The sequence below is a fragment of the Solanum lycopersicum genome, chromosome 3 (assembly GCF_036512215.1).
Source record: "Solanum lycopersicum chromosome 3, SLM_r2.1".
Taxonomy (NCBI): Eukaryota; Viridiplantae; Streptophyta; class Magnoliopsida; order Solanales; family Solanaceae; genus Solanum; species Solanum lycopersicum.
Genome location: NC_090802.1, coordinates 4,348,396 through 4,363,322, shown reverse-complemented (window position 1 = coordinate 4,363,322; position 14,927 = coordinate 4,348,396). Strand labels below are relative to the sequence as shown.

Here is a 14,927-nt window from a genome sequence, read left to right as displayed (position 1 = left end):
AGCCATTATCCTCCCTCTAACATGTTGCTATGAACCGTAATTACTAAACTATCGCTACGAAACATAATAAAATATACCCCTAAATTTTTAAATTTATATTTGTTACTTCTAATTTTTAATTACTAAACTATCGCTACGAAACATAATAAATTTAAAACATAATAAAATTATTTTTAAAGAATCATATATATCCCTAAATAATTTTTTAAAAAAAAATTAGAAGTAACAAATATAAATTTAAAACTAATTTTTGAATTTCCGTCAAATGAAGGGTATATGTGAGCCATTTTGTAACGACAGGGGTATATGTGAGCCGTTTGTATAACGATAAGGGCATATATGAGCCACTTTTATAACGAGCGGTATATCAGCTCTAAATCACAAAGTTGAGGGGTATATCAGACCCTTTTCCCAATAATAAAAGAACAACTTTACCCTTGGTCACTAGAAATAATAAAGCTACCCTTGGTCATTCCACTCTTCATGTTACTATATAGTAGAGAAAAAAAAAAGCCATTTGTTACACTTTACTAGCTTGTGCAAACTCTATATTCTAATGCTTTGTATAAACTAAAATTTTGAAATAGTTTATATCCATATTTTTGAAAAATAATCACCTGACATGATATTGTTGAGTTAGACATATGATGTAAGATACATTTGACAAAGATACTATAATTTTATGTAATCATATTCTTTTATTTAATGTTAGAAAATAAATATTCACTTTGTATCATTTGAGTCGAATAAGTTATATTATATGAAAGATAAAGAACTAACGAAGTTACTACTATGATACAATGTTATGTTAAGAAATTTCAGCAGAAACTCTGTAAGTTTTTATTTCTAATTTCTTGTTGCTTCAATAAGTAGTAAATTATATATATCAGTAGGATAAATTCTCTGATAAACAAAAGCTTATATATCTTTTTAATTTTATCCTAACTTGAAAATTATAAATTGTCTGGAAGTTGTATAATGGAGATAATAATAACAGGAAATTAGAGAAACTAAAGTCAAAGTGATAATTGGGAACATGGTAAAATATAAATATAGAACCATATATGAAATATTTAATGTTTTGTATGGAAAATAAATAACATTATAAAACTTTGACATCATTATATTATAATATTAATTTGTGATATAATTTATGAATGAGAAAAACTCACATATATGTATATTTGCTTCTTTTATTTAATAATAATAATAATATATTCTTTAATTTGTGTCTGAATTTTGAAGTTTGTTTAAAATCCCGCAATCATCCTTTCTTGGACTGATCATCATTAAGGATAGAAATAAAGATACATAAAGAGTAATTTATGAGTTTTTTTTTTTTTTGCTAACTTCAATTATGACTCAAATTTAATGTACATTTTTATATTATCTAAGTGGACATAAATCCTCTTTATACTATCCAAAAAAAGATTCGGTTAGTGTGCATAGACTTCTACTTTCCTTAGGCGACTTTCTTGCCTTACGAAAAGAATTTCATTTGATTTTCCCCGGAATTTTGGAAAAAAGCCGCTGCTTCCTCCTTGAAGGCCTAAAGAAGAGCCTATTCATGTGCAGTTGATTCTCGAACGAAGCGAAGAATGACAGCGGCTCTTCCCAGTAGCAGGCGAGGCAAAAAAGACCGCTAACGCCCCTTGCATTTCCCTCTTTGAGTTGGCCTATCAGAAAGAAAAAACGAGTGAATGCGCTAGATGTCTATCGTTTTTTCAAATTACTGGTACTGGCTTTTTTTTTTTTTTCGCCTTATTTCATTCACTGATTTCTGTAATTCATTTCTCTTTTATGAATAGTTGGTTGTGTTGGCCTTCAGTCTATTTTTATTAAGAAACTAATTGAATCAATAGAAAAAGATATTTCTTTGATTTGGTCATGTCTTCACGACGAGAAGATCAAAATTACCTAAAAAGAATAAGGATATGGATAGAAAAATGAATCTTTCATTGTCATAATTTAAATTTTTTGTATTATTAGTCTATATGTTTTTTGCATCATCAAGTAAATTGACTTGCAATAATACATATGTTTGAAATATTTATACAGTAGATTTCGATGGTTATAAAAATTATGTAAAAAATACTACGTCTAATTATTTACAAATTTTCTTTAATAAAATATTTAATGCGTATGTACTATATATATAATTCAATTCACATTTTATACTATGTACATATATGCTGAAAATCTAGTGAAATTATGTAGGCGTTTAGTTATGAAAATAAAAAAATAATTACTTTATTTGAAATTTTTGAAGTCGGAGTTGTATGGCTATACTTCTTACAAAGAATATTTAGAATTTGAATCCATTTTGTTTTAGACCCTCAATTTTTCAAAATAAAAAAAAACATCTAACTTGACTAGCTTAACCGTGTGAATATATATATTCATTCGACTTAATACATTTTATGTTGATGGCTTGAATTTCTTTAAAAAATAGAGAGAAAGATGAATTTTGTAACTTTTTGGATAACACTCATATAGTGATATAACATAAGAATCTAAATGCAAAGATATTTTTTGATCACTTATATAACATAAGAATGTACTTTAAATTTACGTCAAATTCTTCTGGTACTTTGGAGATTTAGTGCTTTTTAAGGGAGAAAAAGTCGCACCAGTATTAGGGGAACATTTCAATGGAGTATTATACGCTGCCAGCATCATTTCTTATCTTCATTCCCTTCTTCTTACTCATTTTCAAACAACTCGTACCAAAATCTACAAATCTTCCACCAGGTCCACGACCATGGCATCTGCTAGGAAATCTTCTCCAGATTGGGAAAACCCCTCATGTTTCACTGGCAAAATTTGCCCAAATTCATGGCCCATTGATTTCTGTCAAGTTGGGAACCCAACTGGTTGTGGTAGCTTCATCTCCTGCTTCTGCAGCTGAAATCCTCAAGTCGCAAGATCGTCTGCTATCGGTTCGATCTGTGCCCAAAGTTGCTACATATGAACTCTCTGTTATTGATCAACATTCGATTGTCTTTTCAAGTGATTTGAGCAATCAGTGGAAGTTCTTGCGGGCATTTTGTCGAACACATCTCTTCTCACCCAAAGCGGTAGAGTCACAGGCTGCTCTCAGGGAGAAAAAAGTTTCGGAAATGATGAATTTTCTTAGGTCTAGAAAAGGGGAAACTGTGAAGATTTCTGAAATTCTGTTTGGTACCATTTTAAACACGTTAGGGAACCTTTTCTTTTCAAAAGATTTATGTGATTTGGATTATGAAACGAACACCAGCGGGATCAAACATGTTATTAGAAAATTTGTCGAATTGGGAGCTATGCCAAATATATCAGAATTCTATCCTCTATTTGATGCTCTGGATTTGCAGGGATTGAGAAAGCAGACTGAAATATATCAGAACCGATTGGTCAACATCTGGAGTGAAATTGTAAAGGAAAAACGACAGGCGATTAGTCGTAGTAGCTCGGATTTTTTGGATGCCATGATTGATAATGGATTCTCGGATTTACAGGTCGATATCTTATTGATGGTAATCTCTCAAATCCCCTTTGGATCAATTTCATAGAATTAATATACTCGGGTTGAGCCCTGTTTCAAATAGATGTAAAAATTTTATCAAAAATGAGTGAGACTCATGTGCTTCAATTTCAGGAATTAATTTCTGCGGGTTCTGATACCACTACCTCAACCATTGAATGGGCAATGGCAGAACTGCTAAGGAACAAGGGCGCCATGCGCAAGCTTAAAGCTGAGCTTGCGAGTAAGTTGGGAGAAAATGATATAATCACAGAATCAAACGTCAGTGAACTTCCATATTTGGCTGCTTGTGTCAAGGAGACATTGAGGATCCATCCGCCTACTCCCTTCTTGATTCCTCGTCGTGCACCTGAGACGTGTAAGATCATGGATTACACCATCCCAAAGAACTCAAAATTGTTTGTGAACGCTTGGGCAATCGGGCGTGACTCAAACACTTGGGAAGATGCATTATCTTTCAGGCCTGAGCGGTTTCTCAACTCTAATGTGGATTTCAGGGGTCAAGATTTCGAGTTCATACCATTTGGTGCGGGGAGAAGAATATGCCCTGGCTTAGGTTTTGCTAGACAAGAAATTCAATTGATTTTAGCTAGTTTGATCCATTACTTTGAGTGGTCACTTCCAAATGGTGAGGATCCAATGCAGATAGACATGAAAGAAAAGTTTGGTGTTACTCTACAGAAAGAAAAGTCTCTACTAGCTGTTCCTAAATAATATGTGCATCTTTTTTTTTCCCACTCTTCAATTTATTTCAAGTTAATGAAATTAGTAAATATGTCATTTTTATTTATGTTAAAATTATTGTGAGCTTAAATTTTAAAATATTTTCTACTTCTAGGACTCCGCACAAGAGGTCCTTTAGTAACAACGGATCGGGTTGTTATAACAATATATTGAATACATTACATTATTTTTTATTGTTACGTAATGTCACATATGTTTGTAATTTGAATCATAAAATATACAAGAAAAGTAGAATACAAGATAGAGTTACAATAAAAATGTATGTTAAAAGATATAATATGTGTATTTAAGAGTTGAGTGTCAAAAATACATATTCCTTTCTTTTATGAGTTTCATAACTAAACTATTTGGAAGTGATAGTTTAAGTGTGAAACTCAAATTATCAATAGTTTAAGTATGAAACTCAAAATAGGGGAATAGTTTAAGTGTTTTACCTTTATCTCATTATTAAATAATAAATCAAGAAACAATAAGAAGAAAATAAAAAGCTAACTATATATGCGATCACACTAAATTGATTGGTATACAAAATGAGACTTGTCGTTGTCACCTAACAATACGTTTAAATAATACGATACAATATATTTAAGTAGTAATCAAAACAAATATTATATAAATTAATAGTATAATACAATACAATAAGTACCAAGTATCAAAAAGGGGTGTCTAAAATAAGCTCAAATATAAGTAACCTGACCAAAATTTTAATAGTTAGGATCAAGATATTTTTAATTAGATTTATTTTTTACAAAATTTAAATTTTACTCAATTTAATCTCCAATTTCAACAAGTTATAAAACTCAATTTACTCGGTGGCACATTACTTGATTAATAAATAATGCAAGATAGTTAAAGGGTCATATTCAAATTCATACAATAAAGTACGTAATTGGTTTAAAATAAAAATTGTCATGCTTAATTTACATAAAATATAGTCAAAAGTCATAAAAAAAAATGTATACATTGACGATATCATATAGTTTGTCAAAAGTCAAAAAATTATTCATTGATCGTACAGTATGGCTTACATTACGTGAGTTTTATGAATATATATTATGATACAATTAAAAAGTTAAATATAACTAACTATTCATTAAATATACATTGATTATACATAAAATATATATCGATTATTTAATTTCGATCAATTCAATATTATCTATAAACAATAAAATTTTCTCGATATTTTGTGTTTTTCGATTTAAATTCATATTTACAGTACGTCGAACTTTTTTTAAGGCATTGACTTTGATGATTATGCTTCAGCAGAAACATAAGAATGAAAGGGAAAGAAGAAAAGTAGAAGAAGAATAAGATTATGTTTTCGCTGTTAGGAAGTCAGAAACACTTATTTTAGAAAAATATTTTTCTTGAAAATTTAAGTGTTTAACAACTCAGTAAGAGTGTTTTTATACAAAAAAAAATTATTTTTCTCAAAACTAAAATATCTTTTTCATATATACATATTCAACAATATATGTCTTATTAATTAAATTTCATAAGTTCGGTTAAATTTTATTTTTTATTTTTATACAATAAATATTATTTAACGTTTATATATTAGTATATAATATTTTGTAAAATTAGAGAAGAAAAGGTAACAACAATATTTTTACAATATTAGAATTTTTTTTAATATTGGGGAATTGTTGACGTGACATTTTAATATTAATAAAAAATATATATTATATGCCGCATTATATATCATGTTATGTTTATTGATGGACATTATATTTGTGTCTCTTTACTCTCATCAATTATGGAACAAAATGGTCATTAGCTTTTAGTAACCACCAACTCTTAATTTCATCTATTATTCTATATTTATGTCTTGTAACTTATGTAACGTTTGAGCCATTCATATGGCAAATTTACTATCCACTGTCTCCGATTCATTGCAAGGAAAAATTCATCACCTATAAATAGTGTAGTCTTCATTTGTGTTGAAAAGGAGAGGAAACAAGAGAAGTACAAGAAAATATAGAGCGAAAAAGATGAGTGGTATTACATTGAAGTTAATGTAGTGAAAGAGGGAGTTGAGACATAGAATATATTCTAAGTCTTCAACTATATTCACTATACAAAATAGAGTATTATATGTTGAAGGAAGATGTTCTTTTGTGGAGCTTTGGACTCTTCAACTAATCCGAAGTTGTTTGAGTTATACACTGTTGTTGGGTTGTTGTATCCTGGAGGTTACAAGTCAAGAGTTATACTGCTGGATCGATGTAAATTATGTCGCAGTGAGCTTGAATCTCCTTAAAGAGAGCGAGAATTCATGCCTCGGCCTAAAGATTTGTTTATACATTTTTGTTCATTTTATTTCAACTGTGATTATTATATTTGTGATATATTACAGCATCAAATGCAAATATTACTAATACAAACATTATTAATGCAAACATTACTAATACACTCTATTTAATATTATATTTATATACTACACTAAACGAATCCTCTTAACTATTCATCCGCCTCAGAGAAGACGGTAGCGGAAAAAGAAAAGGAAATTAAAAATAAATGCACTCCAGCGCCGCCCTTATTGGTTTGTTACATGCACAATGATAAGATTGTTCTATTCATAGTCAGATATATTGACTTATAACCCTAGATATAAAGAAAAATTTATTGAAAGTGCCTCTCCAAATAAATCTTATAAAACAAATCTAATTTAATCAAAATTTTAATGTGAATTCTGAACATTGAACGAAAAAAAAAAATTGTTCAACTATGCTTATTCCTTATGAAATGGGGGCAATATTTTCTTTTTCCTATGATCTATCTATATAAAATGAGAAAAATAATGTTAAACGTGAGTTTGACCTGTTCACTTTAAGTACAGTTCCGAGCTTTCTTTTCTTCAAATTATTTATCCTATGCCAATTAAGAATTATGTGCTGACAAAAATATTAAGTGATTTTTTAAAATTCATCTTAACTTTAATGAACATAATAAATTCAAATATACAATATTCGCACTATTCGAAAGTAGCGAATACAAGTAAAATTACATCTTTCGTCTATTATTAATTATTATATTTTTTATTTTAGAATTAAATTATAAAATCTTTGATAAATATTTTAAGATATATTATTTTATTATATTGATATATCAAAAATTGCAATGTATAGTAATTTTGGTGTAGTTTTTAAATATCTAAATATTTTATCTAAAAAATTGAGTTAATATAATCTAATTTAATTTTAAAAATGCATCAAATTAACTTTTAAAAAGTGCAACATGACAAATATAAATGGATGAAAGGAGTAAACGCTTGCATATTAACTTAGCCATTGTCATGAAAAATAAATATTTTTTGCCTCCTCCTTTTTACACTATATGGAGAAATTATAGATATAAAAAAATTATTGCTTTATTTCTTACTAAAAATAAAAATTTATAAATAAATATGAACACTTTTAAAAGAAATTAATTGCAAAGATAACGTAGATAAATTTTGATTAATATTTCTTGATTTAGTAAAATAAAAGTTAATCAATATATTCTTTTTCATTCTGCTTAAAAATATTGATAATTATTATTTGGAATTTAAAAATACTTGAAAACTTATTTTATTTTCTTTTTAAAAGGGTGATTCTAGCAAAAAAAATAATAATAATAATGCATTTTTAATTATTTTTTCAAATCATTCGTGCACAATAAGAAAAGTGTTAATAAAGTCAGTATAATATTATTTTTTTTTACCCGGAAAACACTCATGCTTATTGAAATTACTTATTTTCTTATTACTCTCGAAACTCATAGCTTGCTTGGTTGTTAAGTATTATTCATAATGTATTATATTATATTATTATAATAAATATGTTATTTGTATAATTGTTTTTTAATTATTACATAACATCAATATAGCTATAATTCGAAAGATAAATCTATAAAAAATAAAATATTGAACAAAATTTCTATAAAAAAGTAGAATACTTTATAAATTTATACAAAAAAAAATTTTACTTGTCATTATTTAATTTGACTATCAATTAAGAAATATGATTATTGATATACGTATTTTGTCACACTTTACTATTAATTGATATTTAATATTAAGTCTTAAAAAATAATATTAATTGTTAAAGATAGAATTAAAAAAAAAGGTCTTTTTTTTTATATATATCAAAAGTAACTAACTAAAAGGAAAAGTATATTCTAAGAAAAAGTACCATATGAAAATGAATTTGAGGAGTATTTAGGAAGTAAAGTCACCTATATGTAGATGGAGATGTAATGTAAGTCAACTTGAATTATTCGTAGTAATATTCTCTAGTTCAACATAAGTAATAAATATAAATAAATCATTAAAAACATGACAAGATATTAATTATATAATAATTAATCAATATATACTTTTTGACACTTCTAAAAGTATAGGTAATTATTATTTGGAATTTTAACACTCGAAAACTTTTTTTTAAAAAAAAGGGTAAATCTAGTAAAATAAATATATAGTGATTAATAATAATTTTTTAAGTTTTTTAAAAAAATCATTCATTTTGAACTATAATATTCTTTTTTAATCCTAAAACTCTCGTTATTTTGCTCCCTTACACTTTGTTTGAATGACTATTATACATTGTCTTGTAATGCATCATATTATATTATTTTAATGAATTTATGTATGTATAAATTTATGTATGTATATCTATCAAACTATATATAATTATATATCTGACAAATAAGATTGGAAGAGGGAGGAGAGAGACGAGCAAGACAGGACAGGGAGAAAAATATTAATCGTATTTGTAATTGGTGAGTATGACAACTTGGAACATTTTGGTGTTATATAATATGTGTATTAACCAATTATGAAATATCTTCTCAATATACTTACTTGTGTTGAATTAATGGAGTATTATATGCTGCCACCATCCTTTCTTATCTTCATTCCATTATTGTTTCTCATCGTTAAACAATTCATACCAAAATCTGGAAATCTTCCACCAGGTCCTCGATCATGGCCTCTCTTAGGAAATATTCTCCAAATTGGGAAAAACCCTCATATTTCACTGGCAAAATTTGCCCAAATTCATGGCCCATTGATTTCTGTCAAGCTGGGAACTCAACTGGTTGTGGTAGCTTCGTCCCCTGCTTCTGCAGCTGAAATCCTCAAGACTCAAGATCGTCTTCTATCAGCTCGGTCTCCGCCCAGTGTTGCTCCATATGAACTCTCTGTAATTAATCAACACTCGATTGTCTTTTCCAGTGATTTGAGCAATCACTGGAAGCTCTTGCGGGCATTTTGTCGAACACATTTATTCTCACCCAAAGCGGTAGAATCACAGACTGCTCTCAGGGAGAAAAAAGTATCGGAAATGATACATTTTCTCAAGTCCAAGAAAGGAGAAACGGTGATGATATCTGAAATTCTGTTTGGCACCATTTTAAACACGTTTGGGAACCTTTTCTTCTCAAAAGATTTATGTGATTTGGATCATGAAACAAAAACCAGTGAAACCAAACGTGTTTTTAGGAAATTTATAGAATTGGGAGCTATGCCAAATATATCAGAATTCTATCCTTTATTAGAGGCTCTGGATTTGCAGGGATTGAGTAAGCAGACGAAAATGTATCAGAATCAATTGATCAACATCTGGAGTCAAATTGTGAAGGAAAAAAGGCAGGCAGTTAACCGTCGTAGCTCGGATTTTTTGGATGTCATGATTGATAGTGGATTCTCAGATTTACAGATCAATATCTTACTGACAGTAAATTTCTCAATCTTTTTAGAACTAGTATACTTTGATTTCTCAGACGGTCACTCAATTAATAGTGATGAAGTTGAGTGACAATATGAGAAATCAAGCGGAGAAAATTTGATGTGAAATTCTTAGTCAAAATTAATCGAGGCTGACATGACACAATCCTGTTCATGAATTTCAGGAATTAATTTCTGCGGGATCTGACACCACAACCTCAACCATTGAATGGGCAATGGCGGAACTGCTGAGGAACAAGGGCGCTATGCACAAACTTCAAGCTGAGCTTACGAGTAAGATCGGAGAAAATGATATAATTACAGAATCAAACATCAGTGACCTTCCTTATTTGGCTGCTTGTGTCAAGGAGACATTGAGACTCCATTCGCCTACTCCCTTCTTGATTCCTCGTCGTGCACCTGAGACGTGTAAGATCATGGATTACACCATCCCAGAGAACTCGAAATTGTTTGTGAACGCTTGGGCAATCGGGCGTGACTCAAACACTTGGGAAGATGCATTATCTTTCAGGCCAGAGCGATTTCTCAACTCTAATGTGGATTTCAGGGGTCAAGATTTCGAGTTCATACCATTTGGTGCGGGGAGAAGAATATGCCCTGGCTTAGGTTTTGCTAGACAAGAAATTCAATTGATTTTAGCTAGTTTGATCCATTACTTTGAGTGGTCACTTCCAAATGGTGAGGATCCAATGCAGTTAGATATGGAAGACAAGTTTGGTGTTACTATACAGAAGGAGAAGCCTCTACTCATTGTCCCAATGTAATTATGTATATCTTTTTTTTTTTATCTCTCCATATGCAACATGTACCTTCACTTACAAATAAAAACTATATACTATTATTCCTATATCAAGTGTGGATGTAACTGATTGTGAAATGAGTGTATTTTCTGGTATATGTGGGATGTATATATGGTGTATTTTTGTGATTGTATGTCGTATATATAACTGGACTTGCGTATCATTTTGGTAAAATGTTTAAGAATAGTATTGAATAGCGTGTATTAATTATCCGAATTTGGTGGACTATGTAGGGTTGATCTGAAAGTATTAGGGAAAATTGTATATAATAGCAAACTAATAACCTAAATTAAATGGAATAGCTAGTGTTTGATTTAATTGTGCTTCATAGCAAACATTAGCTAAAATTTGCCAGCGTCTCTCTCCCAAAAATCTCGCTCGCCTCTCTCGCTTTATACACAGAAGTGTATAATTCTGTTTCTGTTTTGTATAAAGCGAGAGAAAATTGTATATACACATGCAAAAATGTATATCTTCGTGTTATACACTTAATTATACAATTTACAAACATTTTACTTCAAAAATTGCAGAGAAAAAGGCCAACGAATTATACAATTGCGAATTATACAATTGCAGTGAAATACAATTTTCTCTAGCTTTATACAACAGAAGTGTATATATTGTGTTTCTGTTCTTATATAAAGCGAGAAAAACATATATTTTCTTGCTATACACTTATAATTATGCAATATACATACATTTTAATTTGATTCAACTGTATGCAAAACAAATTATACAATTGCAGCGACATAGGCCAGCGAATTATACAATTTAGGCCAGCAAATTATATAATTGTATATGTATAACAAATTATCCAGTTTTATATTTGCTATGGAGCGCTATTATGCAAAGTTTGTTATAGCATACAAATATGAAATTTTTTGTTTGCTATATGTGAAGTTGCCCAAAGTATTATGATCACTTTCTGGGCGAGTAATATTGGGCCTCATAACCCAACTAAGCAAATTCCATGAGGCCCATCTAGCGCAGTTTTTTCTTTTTTACCAAGTAAAATTTTGACACACGTATATCACTTGATGACTCTATCTTAGCCTATTTTGTAGGAAAAATTATAAATTGATGGAAAAAAATTTTCAACCCGTTTGGCACCAAGAATATTTGGGAAAAAAATTGGAAATTGATGCTTAGTTATATATTTGCCAAGTTCCCAAAAAACTAGTATTTTGAATTGGGCCATGTTCTGATATTTGAGAATTTTAAAAAATTAAAAATTATCCCAAGCTTCTATATTTTGTAAAAAAAATATTCATTATTTATTAAATTCAACTAATATTTATTACTATCTCATCTCAAAAAATTTGAATTCTAATTTAAGTGATAAAATTGATAAAAAAGAGCAATTTGTTTTAATTGATTATATTTATAATCGAACCAATGACAAGTTTAAATATGCAATTAATGTATTGCTCTTGCATATATTGTTATTTCATTATTGTTGATTGTTATCAATTATGTTATCATGTTATTTTCTAACTGAACATATTCATTATAAATAGATAATACAAATTTATAGGTATTTTTAATAGTTTTAGAACTTGTAGGTATAAATTATATTTCTTAAATAATCGAAATTCTTTGAAAAAACTTGAAGATTAACGTGGTGTAATTTCATCAAAACACAGCCCAAATATTATTTATCAAGAATATTTGAAAACTTAAAGTCAAAATTTTGGTTAATCGAGTTCGCTTACGTTCCACAAGTGAACTTTGGCGATATAGAGCTTTATATATACATAATATATATTGTATATAATTTTCTTGAGTCGACGACGATTATTGTATATCCTTTTTTATAAGAACAAAAAAGGCTGGAGAAAATATTTGGGGGCCCGGGTACTCGTATCACTAATTTATAGTTCTTTTTAGGAAAAATTATGGAAAATGGCAAAAATGTCAACATTTTTATGAAAAATAGTTTGTATCAATTTTACTTGTATTCATAGGAATACAATATGCATTCAACTCTTCCCTGTCAAATATATTTAATATCAATGATATCCAATGAAATAACAGATGAATATAATTGTATTCGTTGTATTTTGAATACAAGTAATATATAATACTAAACAGTTATGCATTAAATTTCAGAATACAAATGCAAAATAAATACAAAAATACAATCCTCTCTCAATCTCGCTCGTTTCTCCTCCTAATATGTACTCATTTTGATACATATTGTAGCTTGTATTTTATATTTTTTTTCTCCAAAATTCACAAAAAAAATATAGATATACAAATGGTGACAAAACAAAATATTGTAATGAATTGTAATTAGTTAAACTATAGGTAAAGCGTCCTATTTAAGGGGTAATGTTTGTTATTTCGAAATTTTTTCCCAATTTATCTTTTCTTGAGTTATGAACAAGAGCTTGAAGAAAAATAATTTATTCTCAATTGTTATGGGGAATTCGAGATAATACGAGAAAATATAAATGCGAAAAACAAGACAACAGATTTACGTGGTTCACCAATAAATTGGCTACGTCCACAGAAAGAGGAGGAGCAGTTTTATTATGGAGAGGCAAGAACAGAATACAGAATAGGGTTTGTCATATCGTCTATGTATAGTGCTAAGCTACGCCCTAACAGGCTTGGTCCCAAAATACAGAATTGACAGATAATTAAGAGCCCAACAAATCCCAAAATACAGAATTGACAGCGAGACCCCGTTCTTTCTGTTGTAACGGATCCGATTCAAGACATTAAACATCAATATCATAAATCTCTCAATAATTTTAATAACTCTCCACTACAAGAAACTAAAACAAAAAGCGAAAAACTTATTCCTGTACATATTTGACTTTAAGTTCAATTTAAACATGAATTAGATAAACTATAACAAGTATCAAATCCTAAACAAAATTAAATAGCTTAATTCATTACTCATACTTAAAAACTTAATCAATAATACATATAGAATAATAGGAGGGACATTTTAGCAGCAATAATATAATTATCGCTATATTATATCTAGTAACAATAATTAATATAAGTATTTATAATCAATACTTTATAGATGTCTGCTAAAAATTTTAGAGAGACTCTGAATGTAATATCATCAACTCAATTATCAAAATTTATTGTCGTTAAGTGTTTTGTGGTTAGTGTTATTTCAAGTAAAACACGTTTTCTTTTATTAGCTACATATAATTTTCTTGAAAGAAAAAATCATGCTTGAATTTATTGTATATGGAGAATTTTTTATTTTAGTAATAGAAGATCAAAATTAATGATCTTAAGCTAATTGGTAGGTTAGTTCAAAATAATGTTAAATAAAATTCATTGGATATATTCCCTAGGGGTACCTCTCACGAGATATTATTTATCCATCTATAATTAGATCATGTACTAACGTCTCACAGTGAGAAGTTGATAAAAAAAATTATACGAAACGTAACAATATCTTAATCGTTTTTGAAATTTTTATTTGAGAGAACTATAATGGCTATGCCTAAATCATAGCTAAAACTTATATAGCAATCTAGGTTGAGAACTTTTTTCCTTATATATGATTCAACAAAGTTAAAATTTAAGACAAATATATTAGTACGTGATCATCCTTTTTCTATTTAAAAAATATTCTCATTCAAACATTTCAAAAGAAAAAATAATAGTAATTAACAACTGGCACTAGCAGAGAGCTATGAATATAACTGTGCACATGCACTAACCTATAGCTATTCTATAAAAAAGTTTAACTCAAGATTAAATGCAAGGTGAATTAACGTGCAATTTATCTTTTGCTTTGAGATCACAAACAAATGAATATATCTAATTAAGCATTTGAGGAAAATCTTACTTTTGAAAAGAATAATAGTTTTGAAAAGAATATATACTTACTACTACTAGAAGTAGACTATATTATATAATTATTATAAATTTAGAGATTACGTACGATAAATAGGGGTGGAAATTAAGGTACGTAAACCATTTATTATTTGACTAGCTAGACTAGCATGCATGCCAATTCGGAGGTTTAATTATTTAAATTTAGTTTAATCAATTTTTTTTCGCTTTCTACGAACATTATGGTTTGTTTAAATATCTAGATTTGCACTGAAAAGTCTCACATTAGGAGTAAAAGATTTTCTAAAAATAGCGACTTCATATTTGA

At 28.7% G+C, this 14,927-nt stretch overlaps 2 protein-coding genes across 2 annotated transcripts; both read left to right on the top strand.

The window, feature by feature from the left end:
• Positions 1-2,539: 2,539 nt before the first annotated feature.
• LOC101267203 (probable (S)-N-methylcoclaurine 3'-hydroxylase isozyme 2) lies at positions 2,540-4,318 on the top strand. Its single transcript, XM_004234316.5, has 2 exons — positions 2,540-3,512; positions 3,635-4,318. Exons 1-2 carry the CDS (start codon positions 2,652-2,654, stop codon positions 4,232-4,234), a joined length of 1,461 nt encoding a protein of 486 aa, XP_004234364.1. The 5' UTR covers positions 2,540-2,651; the 3' UTR covers positions 4,235-4,318.
• A 4,631-nt stretch (positions 4,319-8,949) lies between these two features.
• LOC101267488 (probable (S)-N-methylcoclaurine 3'-hydroxylase isozyme 2) lies at positions 8,950-10,839 on the top strand. Its single transcript, XM_004234317.5, has 2 exons — positions 8,950-9,981; positions 10,157-10,839. Exons 1-2 carry the CDS (start codon positions 9,082-9,084, stop codon positions 10,754-10,756), a joined length of 1,500 nt encoding a protein of 499 aa, XP_004234365.2. The 5' UTR covers positions 8,950-9,081; the 3' UTR covers positions 10,757-10,839.
• The last annotated feature ends 4,088 nt before the right edge of the window (positions 10,840-14,927 follow it).

What these genes read in the sequence shown, in the direction of transcription:
- LOC101267488 (XM_004234317.5), top strand. Translation starts at nt 9,082, where the DNA reads ATGAAATATCTTCTCAATATACTTACTTGTGTTGAATTAATGGAGTAT. An exon ending in AGATCAATATCTTACTGACA is followed by an intron (nt 9,982 to 10,156) that starts GTAAATTTCTCA and finishes CATGAATTTCAG; the next exon opens with GAATTAATTTCTGCGGGATC.
- LOC101267203 (XM_004234316.5), top strand. Translation starts at nt 2,652, where the DNA reads ATGGAGTATTATACGCTGCCAGCATCATTTCTTATCTTCATTCCCTTC. An exon ending in AGGTCGATATCTTATTGATG is followed by an intron (nt 3,513 to 3,634) that starts GTAATCTCTCAA and finishes CTTCAATTTCAG; the next exon opens with GAATTAATTTCTGCGGGTTC.